Source organism: Pituophis catenifer, unplaced genomic scaffold, assembly GCF_029215685.1.
Source record: "Pituophis catenifer annectens isolate HBS135680 unplaced genomic scaffold, rPitCat1.0.hap2 SCAF_5, whole genome shotgun sequence".
Taxonomy (NCBI): Eukaryota; Metazoa; Chordata; class Lepidosauria; order Squamata; family Colubridae; genus Pituophis; species Pituophis catenifer.
Window position 1 is genome coordinate 31,781,727 of NW_027256885.1, and position 23,663 is coordinate 31,805,389.

General features: G+C 38.6%; 1 protein-coding gene across 1 annotated transcript; it reads right to left on the minus strand.

The window, feature by feature from the left end:
- Positions 1-781: 781 nt before the first annotated feature.
- LOC139317638 (vomeronasal type-2 receptor 26-like) lies at positions 782-20,740 on the minus strand. The gene is made up of 3 exons (XM_070944722.1): positions 20,555-20,740; positions 11,538-11,664; positions 782-1,683 (listed from the first exon to the last, which is right to left on the minus strand). The coding sequence occupies exons 1-3, from the start codon at positions 20,738-20,740 to the stop codon at positions 782-784; spliced, it is 1,215 nt and encodes a 404-aa protein (XP_070800823.1).
- Between the last annotated feature and the right edge of the window lie 2,923 nt (positions 20,741-23,663).

A 23,663-nucleotide genomic window follows, 5' to 3' on the forward strand; every position in this document is an offset into this window, starting at 1 on the left:
ATGCTGAGGTCTGGATTCTCCAGAGGTCATAAAAGGAGAGTTCCACCTAAAAGAATATTTCAGTTATCATTACCAAAGCATGAGAAGCAAAATAGCGTACCGGTGAACCTAACAATGGCACCAATGAAAGAACTGCACAAATAGCAGTCCTCTTTATCCACAGAATGATGTTCTGGAAGAAAAGCTTTAGGAACTGTAAAAAGTAGTTTTTTTTATATATAACATTAATTCTGTTTCTGCACTGTCTTTAACTTTCCATTTCCTTAATGACTGGGATAAGAAAGTATGTTACAAGCAAAGCATAATACATTTTTGCAAAAGATTTCTGAATCCTTTATCCATTAAAGAATTAGGAGCCATGTTGAAACGTATTGAATCAAGTAAAAATGATGCCTAATGAGATTCAAAGGGACGTGGTGGCTCAGTGGCTAAGATGCTGAGCTTGTCAGCAGTTCAGCTGTTCGAATCCCTAGTGCCACGTAACAGGGTGAGCTCCCGTTATTTGTCCCAGCTTCTGCCAACCTAGCAGTTTGAAAGCACATAAAAAATGCAAGTAGAAAAAATAGAGACCACCTTTGGTGCGCCTTTGGCATTTAGTCATGCTGGCCACAAGACCATGGAGATGTCTTCAGACAGTGCTGGCTCTTTGGCTTTGAAATGGAGATGAGCACCGCCCCTTAGAGTCGGGAATGACTACCAGATATGTGTGAGGGGAACCTTCACCTTTTTAATGAGATTTAATGGTAACCTCATATGGGAGAAAGACAAAAGATATGATTGTTTAAATAATTCTCTTTATTAGATGCTCTCTTTTATTCAAATCAGGCCTCACAATGATGATGTAGCATTTGGGGGAAAAAACACAAGTCAGGAGCCCAGCACTGGAAGCCAAGAGGGAGAAGATCTCCACAGCTACTGTATATTTTCCTTTGGTGCTCATATAGGCAGGGACAAATGACAACCACACGCTGCAAAAAACAAGCATGCTAAAGGTAATAGACTTGGTTTCCTGGAAACTGTCTGGTAACTTCCTAGCTAGGAAAGCTGCAATAAAACTGACCATAGCCAGGAAGCCCATAAAAGATAAGACACTATAAAACATAGCAACTGACCCTTCATTGCATTCCACAACAATTTCAGAAACAAAGGAGTGAGTATCAAAGTTTGGGAAAGGGGGTGAGGTGGCCAGCCACACAGTACAAAGGAGGGTTTGAATGAGGGAGCAGGAGAGAACAATGGAAAGGGCCAGTCTTTTCCCAACCCACGTCCTCATCTTTGATCCTGGCTTGGTGGCCATGAAAGCAAGAACCACAGTGATGGTTTTGGCCAATATACAAGAAACAGCCACTGAGAAGATGATCCCGAAAGCAGTCTGTCGAAGGAGACAGGTCACTGCCATGGGCCTGCCAATGAAAAGCAGAGGACAAAGAAAGGAGAGGAGGAGGGAGATGAGGAGGGTGTAGGAGAGGCTGCGGTTGTTGGCCTTAATGATAGGAGTGTTGTGGTACTTCAGGAACACTCCTAGTACAGAAATTGTAGTCAAAGAAAGAATAATGGCCACTGTCATCAAGCTGCTTCCTAATGTTTCTTCATAAGAGAGGTATGTTCTGTATTTGAGAAGACAGAAATTCTTCTTATTGTTGGGATACTGATCTTCTGGGCACTGGAAGCATTGGTCCATATCTATAAAAACAAATTAAATGGAGTGTCAAAACATGGTAAAGTTTCAATCAGGCTGAGAATGTGGATATGTTTGTTTTATGTTTTATGTTTTATTTGATTTGTATACCGCCCTACTCCCGAAGGACTCAGGGCGGTGAACAGCCAGACAATAAAATAACATAGATACAAAAAATTTAAAAACCAGATAAAATCAGATTAAATCATTTTGGCCCAGACAAATTAAAACACCCCAATAATTTAAAAACAAATTAAAATTTACATATTTAAAAAGGGAAGAGATTAGGCCAAGCCCGCCTGATGGAATAAAAAGGTCTTCACAGCGCGGCGGAAGGTGCGCAGATCCGGGATCCTCCGTATCTCTGGGGGGAGCCCATTCCAGATGGTAGGTGCCCCCACAGAGAAGGCTCTCCCCCTAGGGGTCGCCAGCCGACATTGTTTGGCTGACGGCACCCGGAGGAGTCCCTCTCTATGAGAGCGTACTGGTCGGTGGGAGGCTATTGGTGGTAGTAGGCGGTCCCGTAAATAACCAGGCCCTAAGCCATGGAGCGCTTTAAAGGTGGTAACCAAAACCTTGAAGCGCACCCGGAAGACCACCGGGAGCCAGTGCAGCTCGCGCAGGAGAGGTGTTACATGGGAGCGCCATGTCGCTCCCATTACCACCCGCGCGGCCGCACTCTGCGCCAGTTGGAGCCTCCGGGTGCTCCTCAAGGGGAGCCCCATGTAGAGAGCATTACAATAGTCCAGGCGGGAGGTGACGAGGGCATGAGTGACCGTGCGTAACGAGTCCCGATCCAGAAAGGGACGCAACTGGCGAATCAGGCGAACCTGATGAAAAATCCTCCCGGTCATGGCCGTCAAGTGCTCTTCTAAAGACAGCCGTGAATCCAGGAGGACGCCCAAGTTGCAAGCCCTCTCCGTGGGGGCCAATGATTCGCCCCCAATAGTCAGTGATGGCATCAACTGACTATATCGGGACGTCGGAAACCACAGCCACTCGGTCTTGGATGGGTTGAGCCTGAGCCTGTTCCTCCCCATCCAGATCCGTACGGCCTCCAGGCACCGGGACATCACTTCAAGGGCATCGTTGGGGTGATCCGGGGTGGAGATGTACAGCTGGGTGTCGTCAGCATACTGATGGTACTCCACCCCGAAACCACGGATGATCTCACCCAGCGGCTTCACATAAATGTTGAACAGGAGAGGCGAGAGGACCGACCCTTGCGGCACCCCACATATGAGGGGCCTCGGGGTTGACCTCTGTCCCCCTGTCAACACAGACTGCGACCGGTCAGAGAGAAAGGAGGAGAACCACCGCAACACAGTGCCTCCCACCCCTAACTCTTCCAACCGGTGCAGCATGATACCATGGTCGATGGTATCAAAAGCCGCTGAGAGATCTAACAGGACCAGGACAGAGGAGCACCCCCTGTCCCGAGCCCTCCAGAGATCATCAACCAACGCGACCAATGCCGTTTCCGTGCATTGGACATATTTAGAAAGTTGTGTTAAAGCAAGAGTGAAAGCAGAGAATTGGGGTGGTTGTATAAATGTATATCATTATAACAATAATAGCAAAGTCCCTTTATGTGGATTTGTGCTTGGATAAAAATAATTGACCAAAGTCCTTTTTACAGATAGTTCTGGTTTATGTCCATAATTTGGACAACATTTTCAGTTGCTAAAAATATGCTTCTAAAACAAGCTGTCCTATAACTGCATTGCTTAGCATGCACAATCTCTACCCATTGTAGCCATTAACTGAGAATTGTGGGTCATTAAACAATAATAGCAATAGCAATAGCACTTAGACTTATATACCGCTTTACAGTGCTCTACAGCAGTCTCTAAGCAGTTTACAGAGTCAGCATACTGCCCCCAACAATTTGGGTCAGAAGGATGGAAGGCTGAGTCAACCTTGAGCCTGGTGAGATTTGAACTGCCAAATTGCAGGCAGCCAACAGTCAGCAAAAATAGCTTGCAATACTGCACTCTAACCACTGCACCACCGCAGCTCATACACTCAATCCAAGCCATTCCAAGCTTGGTGTCTCCCAGTGCAGAGACAATCCCCCCCCCCTCACTTGCCTATCTCCTCTTGTCTAAGCCTTTTTGGTTACCCGGAATTCTATGTTGTGGGTGTCAAGTTTCAGGAGAAACCAGAATTCATTTGTGTTCTAGCAAGCACCAGATTTGTTTGCTCCCCCAGGTGCCTTCTATCTTAGTGCCCAGCAATGAGCTTTCTCCTTTACATCCCTTCTCCCAAAAGTTCCCAAGGTAAACCATTTTTATAGGAAATACAAACATTTTCACCCCCCCCCGCCCTTCCCCCCTCAACCCCTCCCTAGACTTCCCAGAACAAGCACAGGGTATAGCATTCACAAATCAAAAACTAAAATATGCTAACAAATTATTACATTTCATATTCTCCCTAGATCCTTAACTCCTTATAACTCAAAAAACAAACATAAACTACTTAAAATTACTTCATTCATAAGCTATATGAATCTTCTTATTCGGATACTTCTTCCGTATGTAATCGATCCATCTTCTCCATTCCAATATGTATCTTTCATTTGAATGGTCTTTAAGATATGATGAAATTTTTGCCATTTCTGCCAAATGCACAACTTTTATTTTTTTTTTTATTTTTATTTTTTTAAATACTTTATTGAATTTTCCAATTTTTAAAAAGACAATGTACAATCACAATCTTGATCCGAGGTGCAATGTTTACACATTTCATTAGATCAAACATTAAATGAAATCCATCCATAGCTATACAATATACGGTTCTATACGGTTCTCTACATTTCTATACAATTAAGTCCATTTCGGGTGTCTAACAGATCGTAGCCTATTATCATATTTTTATTCTATTCTTTAACCAGTTATACCAAATTCCCCATACTTCGTAGTACTTAAAGTTCTCTTCGTTTTTTAGCTCGCTCGTCAATTTGGCCATCTCTGCGCACTCTAGAATTTTATTTATTAATGTTTCTTCAGAGGGGGTAGAGTTGGATTTCCAGAGTTTCGCAAAGGCTAATCTAGCCGCAGTAATAATTTGAATTGCCAGTTGGGTTTTATTGTTGTCGAGACCATCTTCAATCATACCTAAGAGGAAGGATTCCGGGGCCAGGGCTATCTCTTGTCCCATTATTTCCGAGAGCCAGAGTCGGATCTTTAACCAAAACTTTTTGGTCTCAGGGCAAGTCCACCACAGATGATAAAAGGTGCCGACCGTCTTTCCACATTTCCAACATAAAGCAGAGGAATTTGGAAATATTTTGGCCAGCCTGTCCGGGGCTAGGTACCACCTATGCAACATTTTGTAGTGATTTTCCCTGAATGTTACGGATTTCGTTATTTTGAGATTTCTGTTCCAAGCTATCTCCCAATCATTGAAATTAAGGCCATATCCTAAATTTTTCTCCCAAATGCTTAGCTGATTTTTAGCTATCTTCTCGGCTCTATCCTCATCTAATATAAAGTTATAGATTTTCGATAGCATTTTCTTATCTGGTCCCCAAATAATTTTGTCAAAATATCCATATTTCATTTCAATACCACATTTATCTCTATCTTCTTGAAATCTAGACTTAATCTGAAGATATTTCCACCAATCCAGAATAAAACCCTGGTCCCTCAGTACTTCCAAAGGTTTGAGCTTCCCTTCTTCATCCAAGATATCCTTATATGTGCCCATTTTATAATTCCCTCTTGTATTTGGGGCCACTAGAGCATCCATAATCGACAACCAGCTAGGAACCTTGGTATATATCTTCTGTCTAATTTCCAGCCACGTACGAATCAATGTCTCTCTAATTTTATGTTTATGGAAATGAGTTTTCTTCCTATCCTTTATGTCCCAGAGGTAAGCGTGCCATCCTTCAAGGAGATCGTGTCCTTCTAGTGTCAAAAGTCTACCTTCTTGTAATTTGATCCACTCCTTTATCCAAATTATTTTTGCCGCCTTTTGATATAATTCCCAGTCAGGGAGCCCGAACCCTCCCAAATTTCTTTTCCCTTGAAGTGTCTTGAGAGAAATGTTGGCTCACCTACATTTTGTGACCATTTTATCATACAATCCTTGACTAACTCTGTTTCTGAATCTATTTCCACTAATGCGTTATACAACCTTTTTATATGCATTTGACCTTTATCTCTTATTTGCTTTATCAAATTCTCATCCTGCTGTAAAATACCAGTTTTTTGATCTTCTCTTCATCTGGCCAGCAGCTGTCCATACTGAAACCAAGTCCTAATAATCCCCTCTTCTCTCAATTGCTCCATAGATTTTAATTGTAATCTGACTCCTTCCTTATAGAGGAGTTCCTTATATGTAATCTTATCTTGCTTTTGCTCTAAATTTATATTCTCTATCGCGTGTCTGGGTACTGTCCATATTGGTAACCTATCATTTAATTTATATTTATACTTTTTCCAGACACGCAATAGAGCATTTCTTAATATATGACTTTTAAAAGTCTTATCTACTTTCTTATCATACACTAAATAAGCATACCAGCCATAAACCAAACCATATCCTTCAATATTCAATATCCTTTCCTCCGTTAAATTTATCCAATCTGTGATTGCTGAGAGGGCAGCGGCTTTATAATACAACCTTAAATTGGGCATCTTAAGGCCACCTCTTTCTCGAGTATCTTGCAATATCTTTTGTTTGACTCGTGGTTTCTTCCCTGCCCACACAAATTTATTTATGCCCTTCTGCCATTCCTTCAAGTTTTCATCTTTTTTAAGTATAGGTATCATTTGGAAAAGAAATAAAAAATTTGGTAAAATATTCATTTTTACAGCAGCTATCTTTCCCAGCAAAGACAGTTGTAATGTTTTCCAGTTTTCCATCTCTTTCTGTATTTTGTGCCATAATGGTTCATAATTGTACTGATATAATTTCATATTTGCAGTCATAATATAAACCCCTAAATATTTAACCTTCTTAACTACTTCAAATCCTGTTAACCTTTCTATCTCTTCTTTCTGGCTCCTAACCATATTTTTAGCTATTATTTTCGTTTTAGCTGCATTTATTTTAAAACCAGATACTTGTCCATATAAGCAGGTTATATCCATCAAGGCTGTAACCAATTGTACCGGTTGGGTTAAGGTAACAACCAGGTCATCCGCAAATGCTCGTAACTTGTACTCATGCTGTCTAATTTTAATTCCCTTTATTATATCCATCTCATGTATTTTACTTAGTAAAACTTCCAGCGACAAAACAAACAATAACGGAGACAAGGGACAACCTTGCCTTGTTCCTTTTTCTATATTAAAAGCACCTGTTAAGCCACCATTAACTATTATTTGTGCTGTTTGTTTTTGATATATTGCCTTAATACATTGTACAAATTGTTCTCCAAATTGCATCCTTTCTATTAATTTTAAGAAAAATTGCCAATTCAATGTATCAAAGGCTTTTTCAGCATCCAAAAACACTAGCACTGCGGGGACCTGGTTGTTCCTTCCCAAATACTCTGATAAGTTAAAAATTTGCCTTACATTACTCTTCATTTGTCTGCCATTTATAAAACCAGTTTGATCATGGTGAATCATTTGCTGCATAACTATCATTAATCTATTTGCTAAAATTTTAGCAAAAATCTTATAATCTGTATTTAATAATGAAATCGGCCTATAATTTTTAGGATCTGTATCATCATGTCCTTCTTTTGGGATCAACGAGATAAATGCTGTCTTCCAAGTTGGAAGTACCTCTCCTCCCTGTTGTATATTGTTAAATAATTCTTTCAATGGTTCCACCATTTCCTCCTGTAGAGTTTTATAATTAAATAGCTGTCAGACCGTCCGTCCCAGGAGCTTTACCCACTTTCAACTGCTTAATTGCTAACACAATTTCCTCGAAAGTTATCATTTGATTTAAACTATCCCTCTGCTCATTTGAGATTGTATAAATATTCTCTTTCTGCAAATATCTATCTATATCTATATCTTTAATTTTATCACCAGTATACAGCCTCGAATAAAACTCTAAGAAAGATTTTTTAATCAATTGTTGCTCATAAACCTCTTTACCCTTATATTTTATTTTCTCTATTGTCCTTGATTTTTGCTTTTTCCTTAACAAATATGCTAACCACCTGCCTGGTTTATTGGCATTGTAAAAAGTATTATGTTTTGCATATCGTAAATTAGTTGCCACTTGATCTGCTATTAACATATTAAATTGACCTTTCAATAAGTTGATTGCCTCTTTGATTTTCTTATCTGTTGGATTGACTATTAAAGCTGTTCCTGTTTACTAATCTCATCTTCTAATTCTTTTCTTTTTGCCCCCTGTTTCTTTCTATGTTTATTATTCAAATATATCAAAATTCCTCGCATATATGCTTTACTTGCATCCCATACCATTTCCATAGATGTACCCGTTTGCATATTCATAACAAAAAATTCTTTCATAAATTTTTTACACTCTTTTACATTTTCTTCATACCTAAACAAGTTATCATTTAACCTCCAGGACCTCCTAGACCCTTTTCCACACTCCAATTCCAGCCAAACTGGACTATGGTCTGTCAATATTCTTGAGCAAATTTTCGTGTTCTTCACCCTAGATAAGAGATCATTGGTAATTAATATAAAATCAATCCTTGAAAAGGATTGATGTCTATCTGAGAAAAAAGTAAAATCTTTTTCTTCCGGATTTCTTTCACGCCAAATATCCCTCAATTCCCAATCATCCATCATCTCCCAAAATGCTTTGGGCAATTTTGCTCTTGTTAAAACATTTTGTTTAGGTCCCTTCTTGTCTTTTTTAACGTCCAAAACACCATTCCAATCCCCCAACAGGATACAAGTTTTTATATGCCCATTGTGTCAACTTCGAGTGTAGTAAATTATAAAAGTTTTCTTGTTGTTGATTCGGGGCATAAACTCCAATTACAAGTATTTTTTCTCCTTTTATTAAAAGTTCTATCGCTAAAAATCTTCCTTGGTCATCTGCTTCAATTAATTTAGCAACTAAGTCTCTTTTCAGATATATGACTATACCATTTTTCTTTTCTGGTGCTGCTGCTACGTAATGTGTACCAAGTCTTGCATTTATTAAATATTTTTGATCTTGTATTCTTATATGAGTCTCTTGTAGACAAATTACTTCGTTCTTAAATTGTTTAAGGTAATGAAATATTTTTCTTCTTTTCTGTGGAGAATTCAAACCATTAACATTCCAGGTCAAAAATCTAGTTCCCATCTCTGGGCCTTTGGAGCCTCTGGAGCAAATCCTGATGGTCTTGCCTCATTTGACCTTTAGGTCTTGCTCCCCCCACTGCTCCTGTTTTGGTAGTTTCTTGAATTATTTCTTGAGTTGCCCTCTGGGATTGTTGCTGTCTTAATTCTTCTTTGAGTCTAGCTGTCACCGATCTGGTCTGTCTTTGATCCTTTAGTTCCTGTGATAGGTCAATTAGCTCCAACTCTTGAACAGCCATCTAAATTTGTAATGTTTCTTCTTGACCAGTCAAAGCTCCCCCCTGAAATACTGTCAGTAGCTCTTCTTTCTCACCTTCCATTGCTTCCTTTCTTTTGCCTTCTGGTGATTTGGGTGTGCCAGCCTTTAGTACATTAATGTAAAAATCTCTTGCTTTCCAAATTGTATTAAGCCGATGCCTCTCTCCAGAAAAGGTCACCACTAGTCCAGCTGGCACCTCCCATCTATACTGTATCTGGCATTTTTTCAGTTCATCCACCAGAAAAGCATACTCCCTTCTAGCTCTCAGTATCTTGGGGGGGGGGGGGGATTTCTTTCATTGTCATCACTTCCTGGCCTTCAACCCGAAGCTTTTTTTTAAAAGTAGCCTGTAAAATTTCATTACGTACTCTCCTTGTAGTAAAATATATCACAATATCTCTTGGTAGGTGTTTCTGTCTGGCAACCCAAGAGTTAACGTGAAATATCTTGTCAATCTGCCAGCCCAGATCATTTTTTGTCTCCCCCAACAACGGTGCCAATACTTCTGACATCATTTCTTTCAAGTTCTCTTGTTTATTCTCCTTCACCCCTCTAAATCTTAAAGCAAATTCCATGTCTCTATATTGTATCATTGTTACATCATCTCAGCCCTCTGAATTCTGTTTTGAGCTTCTCCTAATTTACTATCCAAAATTTCTGAAGATTGTTTAATTTCTTCAACTTTATCATCCACCATTTCAATATTGCCTGCCAAGCACTTAAATGCCATTAGTATATCATCCCTAATATGCTGATTCCGAATTGCAATCTCATCTGACACAGTCTGTATTTTTTCATTAGTTTCCTTAATTTTTTCATCAATCACATTAACAATTTTGTTTTGCGTAACTTGGAGGGCTTGTTGTAACATTTCCAATGTTAAAGTCTGTGGATCAGCTGGAGGGGCAGAGGCTTGTAAACTAGGAATATGAGCTGGGGAGCTACCAGCACTCCCAGTTCCTTTAGTAGGAACAGTCTTTACAGGTTTTGAGGCCATCTCCAATTTAAAATTCTTTATATTTTAATCAGAAGCCAAAAAGAAAAGTTCCTCAAAAAAATTCCAAACTTAATTAGCGTTTTAAAATCCTCCTTCTATCAATACAAAAGTTCTTTCCAGGCAAAGGGCTGCCAGCAAAGCGAAACTTTCTTGTAACTTTCACTTTCCCCCACCCTTTCAAGCTTCAATCGCCATTTTGTTGCAAAGTGCTAATTGTTAGTTCCGAAGGAGACTACAAACGTCCGAGTTAAGTAAAGATACTTGCAGTCTGATTTCTCCTTGCTTGTTCTGCCTGCTGCTGGTTCCAAATGTTAAAGTCCCCTCATTTCCATTCGGCAGAATTGGTCGCGGCTTCTAGGTCCACTAATTAGCGGATTCGTCCCTGGTCCGGAGCGGCTTGACAGGCTTTTAGGGAGCGCACGCCCTTTGCGCCCCAGGATCTTTCCTAGGGCGTTCGGGGGGGCTCTACCTCCATCTGTCATCTCTTCTCTCTCCCCTTTGCCCGGGGAGAGGGTTTCAAGCCTCCAGACAGCTGTTTTTCGGCTGTTCTGGGGCTTTAACGGAGCCGGGGATCGGGCGCTCGTAAAAGAGCGTCTTCGAGGCTCGCGGAGCCAACCGGAAGTCAGTTGCAATGTCTTTTGAAGGTCTTTTTAATCATGCAGGTTTATGAAGATGGTGATGGAAAAGGAAGACAGCAAATGGAGCTGGGCATTTCTGCCTCAGTAGCAGTAAATGAGCACAAAAGGAGAAAGATCACCGCAAGGAACTGGGAGAGAATGGTCACCTAATGAGAATGGTTGGTGCAGGGGAAAAACAGTTTGAGTTCAACCAAAATTTCAAAGGGCTTCAACAATCTTCAAGAGTGCAGGACAGACTACAAGGCAGACTTCAAGAGCCGAGGTGGCACAGTGGTTAGAGTGCAGTATTGCAGGCTACTTCAGCTGACTGCTAGCTGCAGTTCAGCAGTTCAAATGTCACCAACTCAAGGTTGACTCAGCTTTCCATCCTTCTGAGGTGGGTAAAATGCGGACCCAGATTGTTGGGGGCAATAGGCTGACTCTGTAAAACTGCTTAGAGAGGGCTGGAAAAGCACTATGAAGCGGTATATAAGTCTAAGTGCTATTGCTATTGGTATCCCTTAATGGAAATTGTATTAAATATTTCCTTCATCACTATTTTCAGAAACTTTCATCTGCAAGTAAATCACAAGAGAGAAAATGAATTTTAAAGAGAAAGCTTTGTCTCATACCCTTCACTGTTTTCAGCAGAGATGAGGTACTCAGGTATGAAAAGTTGTATATATTTAGGAAATTGAGTAAGGTATTAAAACGATGGATAACATCTGATATCTTTCATAACATCTCTTACCTGTCTGATTTGTGATCTTTCCCTGTGGGCATGGGATGCAATCATAGCAACAAAATGGTTTTCCTTCTTTGGGGGTCTTTCGGTAACCTGAGGGGCAATTATCATTACAGAGGGAGAGAGGCAATACCTGTCCATGAAGGAAATCAGAAAAAATCTTAATATATTTAAAATAATATTCATGGATTGTCGTTGAATATGTTGAGATGGTATTGCTTATGGAAACAGAGGGATAAAATCAAGATCACATGAAGTGTTAATACCACTGTATAATGCCTTGGTAAGGCCACACTTGGAATACTGCATCCAGTTTTGGTCAACACGATGTAAAAAAGATGTTGAGACTCTAGAAAGAGTGCAGAGAAGAGCAACAAAGATCATTAGGGGACTAGAGGCTAAAACATATGAAGAACCGTTGCTGGAACTGGGTATATCTACTCTGATGAAAAGAAGGACTAGGGGAGACATGATAGCAGTGTTCTAATATCTCAGGGGCTGCCACAAAGAAGAGGGAGTCAAGCTATTCTCCAAAGCACCTGAGGGTAGGACAAGAAGCAATGGGTGGAAATTAATCAAGGAGAGAAGCAACCTAGAACTAAGGAGAAATTTCCTGACAGTGAGAACAATTAATCAGTGGAACAACTTGCCTCCAGAAGTTGTGAATGCTCCAACAATGGAAGTTTTTAAGAAGAGATTGGATAACCATTTGTCTGAAATGGTGTAGGGTATACTGCCTAAGCAGGGGGTTGACTAGAAGACCTCCAAGGTCCCTTCCAACTCTGTTATTCTAAATGTTGTGATAAGATGGACTTCCTTCTCTACACATCAACTGAATGTTTCAGTTGCTGCAGGTAGTTGCTTCTGTGAGCTCACCTACATTATAAAACTTAATGGCATTCATTTTATTCCTGTTAGATTAACCCCTGCATCCTTTAGCTGCCTCAATTCTGAAAAAAACCCACCAAAACTAATCAAACTAAATAATCAAAAGTGTCAAACTGAACAAGACAATAAAACAATATTTAGGAGCCTTGATAGCACAGTGGTCTAAGCACCCTGTCATTAACACAGCTGCCTGCAATTACTGCTGGTTCGAATCTCTCCAAGGCTCAAGGTTGACTCAGCCTTCCATCCTTTCTAAGGTAGGTAAATTGAGGACCCAGTTTGTGGGGGCAATAAGCTGACTTTGTATAAATATACAAAAGTATGAAGGCTATTGCTTAACGCATTGTAAGCCGCCCTGAGTCTCCGGAGAAGGGCGGCATATAAATCAAATTAAAAAAAAAAAAAAAACTAACCCCATTAAAATAATTGATTGATGTCATATTCCTTTCTTCTGGAATAAGGAAATAAATTCAACCTCACTTATTTTTTTTCTCTTAATCTATTTTATCTCAATTTCCTTGCTATTCTTTACATACTTTCTGCAATTTGCATGTTGTTGTTTCTCTAGTTAAGACTATATGGTGTGGTTTTGCAGATGACCTAATGTTAACCTTCATCAAAGTTAACATTAGAACCAGAGTTCAGCTAAGAATGCTTCCATTACACTTTTGCCAACATGTGGTGTGAGCTTATTTTGCCAAGTGAAGGACTGAAATTCTCCCCATAAGATAATTCAACACTAAACAAAAATTTAGAAGAAATATACAGAAAATCTGATAATATTTGGAAAAGAATCTGGCAAATATGATTTACCAATATCTTTGAGATAATTAATTTAAAAAATTGCATAAAATTATCCAAGGGAAAAGGAAAAAACAACAACAAAATGCTATTGAATTATATAATGCCCCCCTTTTTTATTGGTAAATGGGTTGACAAATGTTTCTGTAGGCAGAATGACTCCAGAATGAGATTACATATATTGTGACTTCCAACAGAAAGTCCTGATTGAACCTGCATATATAAGGATATGAGTTCCAGGATCACTTGAAGTGAGTCACTGGTTCTTAATGGCACATACTGTCAGTCCTGAAAGCCATCTTTTACTTTGGATCTTCAGAGCTGTCACTTTTAGTGCTGTAGGAAATTAGGAGGGGGGATTGTATGACGTTCGAGAGATATCTAGCCATAATAACATTCTTTTCTTGGAGAGTCAAGGACATCCTGCCCTGTACCTGGAGTGGTGTGACTGGGAGGCATCTCCAGTTGGGATGGCGCATTGATTGGACCATGTGATGGACATGTGGGTGCTGGGGCAGGGACTTGGACTTTCTTTTGGGTGGGGAAAACCTGGAAGCTTTCAGATCCAGGTTTTCCCAGATGTGCCAATATGACATCTCTAATAAAATGGAACTTTGAGGAACTTCTAGCCTCGGAGTCTTCTTTCGTTGGGGGTGTTACTTGGATCCCTGACACATACATTTAACAAACAAATCCTTTGCCATTTTAACGTGTGCTGTAAGCTCTGATCATTTAATAAAAAGGAACAGAGCTTTGAAGCCAATGACCATAGCCGAGGATACCGCCATAAACTGTACAATTTGCTCCCACTCCATCATTTGTCAGCTACTGTAACAAAAGGACTCAAATTCACTGACAATTCCTATAAGTGAAGCAGAACAAGGTAAAAAATGAATATATATTTTACTAGAATACTCATTTGACCATCTGACCATAGAGTAAATATATAAGGTCAGGTTTTTTTTCCCTTAAGACAAAAGTACTCAACAAAATATGATGCAATTGTGTTAGGGCTATGTGACTCTCAGAGGTGGGATTAACATAATTTACCTACTGGTTCACCCACCACTGAAAACGTGAGTGCATGCTCTTTGCTCGTGTGAATGCCTTTCGCGCATGCGCCCGGACTGAAAACCATGCCTAAACAGGACAGCATAGAGCGGGGGTGGGGATGGGGGCGGCACCCACCCACAATTTCCGCTACCGGTTCGCCCGAACCAGTCAAAACTGGCTGAATACCACCTCTGCTCTCCTTGGAATATTGGGCAAAGTAATACATCAATATGGAACATGAGATGGATTCTACCTGATTGAACCAAGTGGGCCAGATGATGTTATCCTCTGAAATGGTCAGCAGGTGATGTGAGAGTCCATCTCGATCGATGCTTCCCACCTTAACTCTAAGGAAAGACTGGTTTGGGAAGGTGACCCAGTTTATGATATTGAATCCTGTTACAAATTCACCATTTTCATCAAAGGAAATCTTGTCCCCAGCACTGTTGTTAAATGAAACTCCTCTCAGAAAATGGTGAAGCTAGACAGCAAGAATGAAAACATAAATAAATGAAAAGACATAAAATCATGGTATGAACATTTATTCTTAATTCTTTGCAATGCTTTGCTTCTTATCATTCTAAAATAAATGGTTAAGGAATGACACATTCCTTCAAATTCTACAACATTAATTTATTTCTTATGACCAAACATGACATGTTTTACTTAATATATTGAACATCTCAAAACTAGTTAATGTTTGTGTAAGCTAAAGACCTTGAACAATTACTAACAGTATTTTTTTTAAAAGTTATCTGGAATAATCTTAGTTACAATAAGTTACTGTCAAAAATGGACCTGGTATAATTTTCATCACATCTCTTGTCTTTTCCAAAAGTATATGATAATAGTATGAAAATAAAATGTAAATAAATCAATAATTAAGGATGAGCAGGTAACTTTATGCAAACCTATGCTGATATACTGAGATAAATATAATAGCGGTAAACTATAATCAACTACCATACTTTTCAGAGTATAAGACACACTTTCTCCCCCCCTAAAATAGGGTGGAAATGTTGGTGTGTCTTATACACTGAATACAGACATTTTTGGCCTCCCGAAACCCCACTCCGCGTGTCCTGGTTTTGTTGCCGTAATTCGAGGATCGGACTCAATAAAGAATTCAGAATTATAGTATTCAAACAAAGTATTGTTTATTTACAGAAGGCATTCTATATTCACTGAGTGATTGTAGATAGAAGCAAGGAGGAGGAGTGTGCATCCCCTTTTATATCAGTGAGGCGGGATTAGGGAGTAGGAGTGGTTACAGAGGAATACATTAGGAAAGGAAGACTAAATTAACCCTTGATACTCTATGAGTATATATTTCTTTCATTTAAGAATAAGGCATTTATCCATGACAAATCCCCCTCTAAATGCCGATTCGACGTTCAGATTCAGAACAATATAAAACATGTAATTTTGAAGTTAAATATTTATGTTGTTTTGATTGTAAAGGTTTAGTCAGTATATCAGCTATTTGTTCTGTGGTTTCACAATGAATAGCTTTAATGAATCCATTTTGAGATAATTGTCTTACATGTTTGTATTTGATATCTATATGCCTAGATCTTTGACCAATAGCATCTGCTCTAGATATCTCTATTGCAGCTTTGTTATCTTCATATATAGTGAATGGTTGTGAAGGACTCTTCCAAACATTAGTTAATAGATCATTGAACCATATGAGATTATTAGAAGCTTTCGACAAGCAAATATACTCTGCTTCAGTAGTTGACGTAGCTACTAAATCTTGTTTTCCAGTATACCAGTAGACTGGGCAGTTGTTAAGAAAGAACACATAGCCGGAAGTGCTCTTCCTGCTTTTAGTGTCGCCTGCCCAGTCAGCATCAGCGTAACAAGTGAGAATAGGCTCTTTAACATTGTTGGGCTCTAATAATAAGCAAAAGTCTAAGCTGTGTTTCAAATACCTTAACACTCTTTTAATAGCTTCCCAATGATAAATCAAAGGCTTACTGACATATCTGGACAACAAATTAAGGGGTAGAGCAATATCGGGTCTGGTCCAATTAGCGATATATAAAAGGGAACCAATAACTGATCTGTAAAGTGTATTATCATTAAACTCAGGAGATGATTCATTCATATTCTTTAGGAAATCAGCTTGCATTGGGGTATCACAAGGCTTTGCATCATTCATATTGCATCTGTTCAAGAGTTCAATAATTTTATCCTTCTGAGACAATCTAAATCCTTTTTTAGTTTTACTAATCTGTACTCCAAGATATTTATTTACTTTCCCCAATGACTTCAATGAGAAATGTTCTCCTAATTTTGTTACAAATATATCTCTCTTATCTTTATGTTTGCCAATATACAAAATGTCATCCACATAAATTAACACAAATTCTAATGATTCACCATCTCTCCTAACAAAGAAACAATTGTCTGCAGTTGTAGCATTGAAGTTCATAGTTTTGAGTACGTTGACCAAGCATTCATACCAACGTTTGCCGGATTGCTTCAATCCATACAAACTTTTGTTTAGTAACCATGTTTCGTTTCTATTTGTGTTTTGACTATGAGGAGCTCTTACATATATTTCCTTATCGAGTTTTGCATGTAGGTATGCAGTTTGTATATCGTATTGAAAAACTTCAAGATTAAGGGCTGAGGCTATTACTAAAGCTGTCTTAACACTTTCAGTTCTTACAGTGGGAGAATATGTGTCGGTATAATCCTCAGGGTATCTTTGGGCGAAGCCCTGTGCAACCAGTCTTGCTTTATATAATGTGTTACCCCCTTCTAGATTCTTAATTTTAAATATCCACCTAGTACCTATAATTGTCTTATCTTTTGGAGCTGGTGTTGGAGTGAATACTTTGAGTTCTCGTAAACTGTCCATTTCTTTGGCCATGGCTAATTCCCATTTCTTTCTTTCTTCTGTGGGGAGTTTTAATACTTCTTCATATGTATTAGGTGTTGATGTATCATTATTTATATGCATTATGTAATCCTTATATCTTTTTGGTACTTGATTCCTATTGCATCTAATTGTTCTTTCTGGTCTGCTGTTGTTATCATGTAAATATCTTGCTTCCTTTTGTATTAATGAATCTGTTTTGATTTTGGGACAATTTCCCATCCATGTTTTGGTGTTGCCTTTTTGTTTTATCTTGTGTCTTAATATCTGGTCTTGTTGTTGGGAGTATCTCATTAAGATGTATCTTAGACCAATTGGCCTGTTCGTGAAATACAGCTGTCCTAGAAATTATGAATTTGTTATTATTGTCAATAAATCTATATCCTTTTGTACCTGTTTCATAGCCCATGAATCTGAGCCTCCTAGATACATTATCTCCCTTACGTCTCAATTGTTTCGGTATATGTACATCTGCTGTAACTCCAAATACATGCATGTGGGCTATCTTGGGTTTTTTACTATACATCAATTCGTATGGTGTTTTATTTATGACACTAGACCAAAGTCGGTTAAGTGTATAATTGGAATATAATAGTGCTTCTGACCAGAAATGTTTGCCTAAACCAGCATTTTCTAATGTACATCTAATCATGGTTTGTAGTGTCGAGTTTTTTCGTTCCGCTACTCCATTTTGAAAGGCAGAGAAAGGACTAGAGGTGAAATGTAACATTCCTTTGACTTTTAGCCATTGGGAGAATTCCTTTGACATGAATTCAGATCCTCTGTCTGTCATGATCTGTTTTATTTTTATGTTGTGTTGTGTTTCTACATGTTTATAAAATTCTTTAAACTTTTGAAATGTTTCATCTTTGTGTTTTAAGGTGTAGACAAAGCCATAACGACTATAGTCGTCTACAATAGTAAGAAAATATCATTTTTTGTATGTAATTGATGGAGTTAATGGACCAACTAGATCCATATGTACCAGGTTAAAAATATGATTTGATGATCTTGTTGCTTTTTTGGGTCTGGGCTTGGTTCTGAGCTTTGAGGACTTACATACTGAACATTCCAAGTAATTTTTACAGTCTTTTATTTTAACACCTTCAGCATGTTCAATCATTTTTTGTATTACAGGAAAACTGGCATGTCCTAATTTTCTGTGTAATATATGTGCACATTCATCATGAATTGGTTTTCCAATTATTGGTCTTTTGTTAGTATGTGTATTGCTGACAGATATAGTTTCATCATTATGTTCTGGTTCATGTTCCTCATTGTCACTGTCATTATCATTTTCATTTTCTATGCTAGTGTCATTTTCTATGTTTGAATCAATGTTGTGTAGCCATCTTTCCTCTGTGATCAAATATGGTAAATCTCCTTTGGTAATTATATTACCTATGTTTATTTTGTTTTTCTCTAGAGTTACTTTTCCCTTTGAGAATATTATATTTATGTTAGAGTCCCTGCTTAGCTTTATTGCACTAAGAATGTTGTAAGGTATTTTGGGTATTAATAGAACCCCCTCTATTTTCCCTAGACCGGGTAATTCTACATTTCCTCTTCCAATGACTTGGACTTCCTCTTGATTTGCTACTTTAATTACAAATTTATCTTCTACGAAGGAAGATAATATTTTCTTATCGTGTGTTGTGTGATTTGTCGCCTCGGAATCAATGAGCCAGGCATTATCCTTTGAGTCTTGGTTTTTGGTTATAGTGTACTTATCTAATCCATACAATGATCCAGACTTTCTATCTCTTGAGTTATCTCTGCCCCCTCTATGTTCTCTAAAGTTTGGTGAGTTTCTATATCTGTATCTGTCAATAGAAGATTGTCTGTCGTGGTATCTGTTTCTAGTGTCATGTTTTTGTCTTTCCCTAGGAGGTTTTGGACAGTCTCTTCTATAATGTTCTTTGGATCCACAGTTATAACACTCAATTGATTCTTGATACCTGTCTTGGAATACTACCCTTTTGGCCTGTCTGTGTTCTTTGTATGTACTGTAGCGGCTTCTTCTCAAATTATCTTCAGCTATTAATCTATTTGATAAACTCTCTATAGATAGATATCCTAAATTAATTGTATCCAAATGTGATATGTAATTGTCCTATGATGAGTCTAATGAATTAATGATAACACTTTTCATCGTCTGGTCAGATATTATTTCTCCCCTTAAATGAAGTTCTGCTCTAATTGTGTTTAGTGATAATAAATGTTCACTTATAGTAGTTCCAGGTTTTATCCTGGCTGAGAAAAAGTTTTTAGACATTCTCGTTGTGGTTGCCATACTTTCACTATGAAACAGTTTAAACATACAATGAATTATTTCTGAGACAGTTAGATTATGCTTAATACTATGATAGATAGCAGGTAATATACTAGAGATTAGTAAATAAAATGCTCTGTGGTGTAGGCAGTCCAATTTTAGGGTCCATGGTTTTTTAGGAGGGTTAGTTATGAAAAATAATAAATTCTCTTTTAAGAAAACAACCTGGAGTTGTTTACTACATTCCTGTAAATTAATACCGTCTATTCTCAATTTTGGAAAATCATTAGGCAAGTTTCCAATGTTATTTGTTGCATTACTTACAACTGGAGGCTGTCCATGGTCCTGTATATGTTGATAATTGCAGAATGGTGTAGGTATACTCGCGATTAGTCTGAAAGGTTCTCTCTGTTCTTTATTGTCTCTATATTCATCTGGGCATATTTGTGCATGCGTGTAGTTCATTTCGTTCCTGAAGCTGTCGGAAGAGGTTCTCATCACTGTAGCTCCCTCGTAGTGTTCTTCCTCTGATGACTCGCTCTCTGGTTCGACTTTAGGTGTCCAGGTGATGATCGGGGCTTGCTTCTTTCCATCGTAGTCGTCTTGGTTGAGGCCTCTGGCTCCCGGAAGCATTTGCAGTGTGGGCGAGTACTTGCAAGGCTCTCTGTGTTCGGGCGTTAGTGTTCTTGTCGTTCGGGTTGAAGTGGATAGATGCTGGAACGTTTGCTTGCTTGCTTCTGCATCTTTGCTTTTGGATTGTGCTGTTTGTCTTTTCTTTGCTGTTTGATTGGCTGGCTTTGGTATTTTCGTCGATTTCTTCGATATTTTTAAATTCGGACCGAAGGTTGCAAAAAGTGTTTTCATAGCTGTTTCGATTTGTAGTTCGGTTGGTGTTTCTTTGGTGTCTGTATCAGATTCTTCTGATGAATAGAATTTTTGTTTTTTATTTTTCATGCTGTGTAAAGCTTTTCGCGCCAGCCATTTTGAACTCTGCTTTCTGATTGGTTCTGAGTCGGCCATTTTGCTTGGCTGGCAAAACCAAGATGGCTGCCATTCAAAATTTTGCACGGGACCGTTAGTCTTTCTTTTAGTTACACTCTCATCTATAGGTAATTCGCTTACCATTTTGTGGTCTTTAGATTCTGGTGCGTTGGTGTGATTTTCTCTCGCTGCTCCGCTATCTTTTATGATGTCTTGGAGATTCACGATGAGATTTTTGTCGTCTTTTTGGCTTTTCAGCAGTCTTAGTATTTCTGATCTGAGCGTATTGTTTTCTGTCTCGCTCGCTTCTCTTTTCGTCGGGTTCATTGATTACCTCTTCGTTGTCTGTAGTGAAGTTTTCAGATTCTCTTGTCATTATAGTTGTAGATTCATCGATCATTTCTTGATCTGTTTCCATTTCTTTGTTGTGTGCCCTGGTGTTGGGTCTTTCTCTTTTGTTTCTGAAGTTTTCTTTCTTTGGCATGTCTGTTTCTTATTGAGTCAGCAAACCATCCTCTGCTACCAGATTGTTGCTGTAATTCGAGGATCAGACTCAATAAAGAATTCAGAATTATAGTATTCAAACAAAGTATTGTTTATTTACAGAAGGCATTCTATATTCACTGAGTGATTGTAGATAGAAGCAAGGAGGAGGAGTGTGCATCCCCTTTTATATCAGTGAGGCGGGATTAGGGAGTAGGAGTGGTTACAGAGGAATACATTAGGAAAGGAAGACTAAATTAACCCTTGATACTCTATGAGTATATATTTCTTTCATTTAAGAATAAGGCATTTATCCATGACAGGTTTTGCCAAGAACAGGCCCATTTTTCACAAAAATGGGATGTGCAGAGGGTTTGGGAGGCCTGCAAAGTGCTCCTGGGGGCTGGGGAGGGCAAAATGTGATGCATGGGGGGTTTTGGAGGCCAGAAATAGGCCAGTTTTTTGCAAAAACACGATGCACAGAGGATTTGGGAAGCCTGCAGAGTGCTCCTGAGATTCGGGGAGGGCAAAAACCTGACTCACAGAGGCCAAAAACTATTATTTTTCTTGTTTTCCTCTTCAAAATCTTGGTGTGTCTTATAGTCTGAAAAATATGGTAGATTATGTGCAAATTAGGATAAAGATGTACAGGTCTATCAAAGAGAGACCTGAAAGTATGAAATACAGATAGTTCTAGAACTGAAAATACAAATCTAAAGTTTAACTTAGCACTTACAATAGACAATTATCCTATGAAATATTTTGTTACAAAGCCCAACTGAACTGCAGAAATTTGTTTTTCCATTTAGAAATGAGTCATGATCCCAATATACCTAACAGAATCATGAAGTCATTAATATAGATGATAGGATTTTATAAGGAGATTTCTTTTGGAAAAACGTTAAAAATAGATCAGAAGAGTAAATTGAACATTGGACCAGATTTCTTGCTTTGCACATTTTTTTGTTTTTTTACGAAAAATAGAAGAAAACCAAAACTAAATAAAGATCTGCAATCAATGTTACCCATTTTATGAAAGATAATGGAGAGAATCTAGCATGGAGAAAAGGTTCAAAGGAAGGAAAATAATTCACATCCATTTTGGAATAATTTATTTTTTGGGCAGAGGGGGAGAAATAGCATTGCACTGGATGAAAAATAGAATATACGATAGTTGTAGAAACAAAAACAAAATTGCTAACTAAAAATATACAGAGCAGAGAGTAGGGGGCAACTGACTCCAAACTTTTTCTCTGTTGATATTCTTGAATCACAGATGTTGATATAGGCATCCCACCTGGAAAAAATAATTAACTCTTCTTCATGGAAATATGAAGATCTCTGGACCAAATATCTCACAATAATAAATTAAATACAAAAAAACCTCATAATATTACTGTTCTATCAACAGATATGGTGCCATATCTTGCACTAATCTGATAAGGAGATTTACCTTCCACAGCTGTTGTTTCATAATTTTCCATGTCATTCCTGATCTTTGATGGTCTATGGATGAATACAGGGCATGCAAAGCATGTGCAACAGCATAGACAGCATTGTAGACACAGTAACTGTGGGCTGTCATCCTTGCTTCAAAAACAGTCATGGGAAGATCCTCCAATCTTTCCACTCCAGTGCAGATATTCTGGTCCACTGACTCAGTGGAAGAGTTTGGAATCAGACAATCAAACAGTTGCTGCCAGATCTCTTTCAAGAAGCCATCTCCTTTATGCAAAAGAGGGTTCCTCATCTGAACAAATCTTTCAAATCCTGACACTTCCTTAGATTGGACTGCCAGGGATATAGCACCATGGAGGAAATCCACGCACCAGTTTCTTTGAAACAGGATGGAGGTGAAATCCACATCTGCGGTCATAATCCACACCTTTCCTTTTTTCCCTGCCATATCATCATCTTCTGCAATTTTAAGTACAAACTGTAAAAGCATCACACTCTGAAATGCTCCATGAAAGATAACAGCATTAGCCCTGCTATTCAAGGCAAGGCTCATTTTGACACGGGTTTCCTCCAAAATCACATCAAGCTTACCTAACCCCACACCGGGTAACTGTTGAATGAAATCAAAGCAGATACCATGCTGCAAAAAGAAAGGTAATACCTTCTGGAGCAATGATTCTGTTTGACTGCCAATACCAATATAAAATATGCCAATCCACGTCCATTTGAAATATAGCAAGAACTGGAGAATGGAATAATATTGATAATCAGCATTGGGGAACATTGAATGGAAGGAAATTGCTTGATGTGGTGTACTCATTTCTGAAGCAGAAGAATATGCAAGCTAAGAGAAGGCAGGTGTAAAGAAAAAGAAGAAAGACAGAATAGGACAAGGTTTCAGAAGAAATTGTGGTTTACAATTCTTTTTGGTGAGTCCCTTGGACTGCAAGGCGATTAAACCGGTCAGACCTAGAGAAGATCAACCCTGACTGCTCTTTAGAAGGCCAGATCCTGAAGATGAAATTCAAATACTTTGGCCACCTAATGAGAAGGAAGGAGTCACTGGAGAAGACCTTAATGCTGGGAACAATTAAGGGCAAAAGAAGAAGGGGATGGCAGAGAATGAGGTGGCTGGATGGAGTCACTGAAGCAGTAGGCATGAGCTTAAATCAACCCCGGGGGGATGGTAAAGGACAGGAAGGCCTGGAAGAATGTTGTTCATGGGGTTGTGATGGGTCGGACACGACTTTGCAACTAACAAAAAAAAAAAAATATTTTTGGTTGTTTTTGCTGTAATCCCCTCAGCATA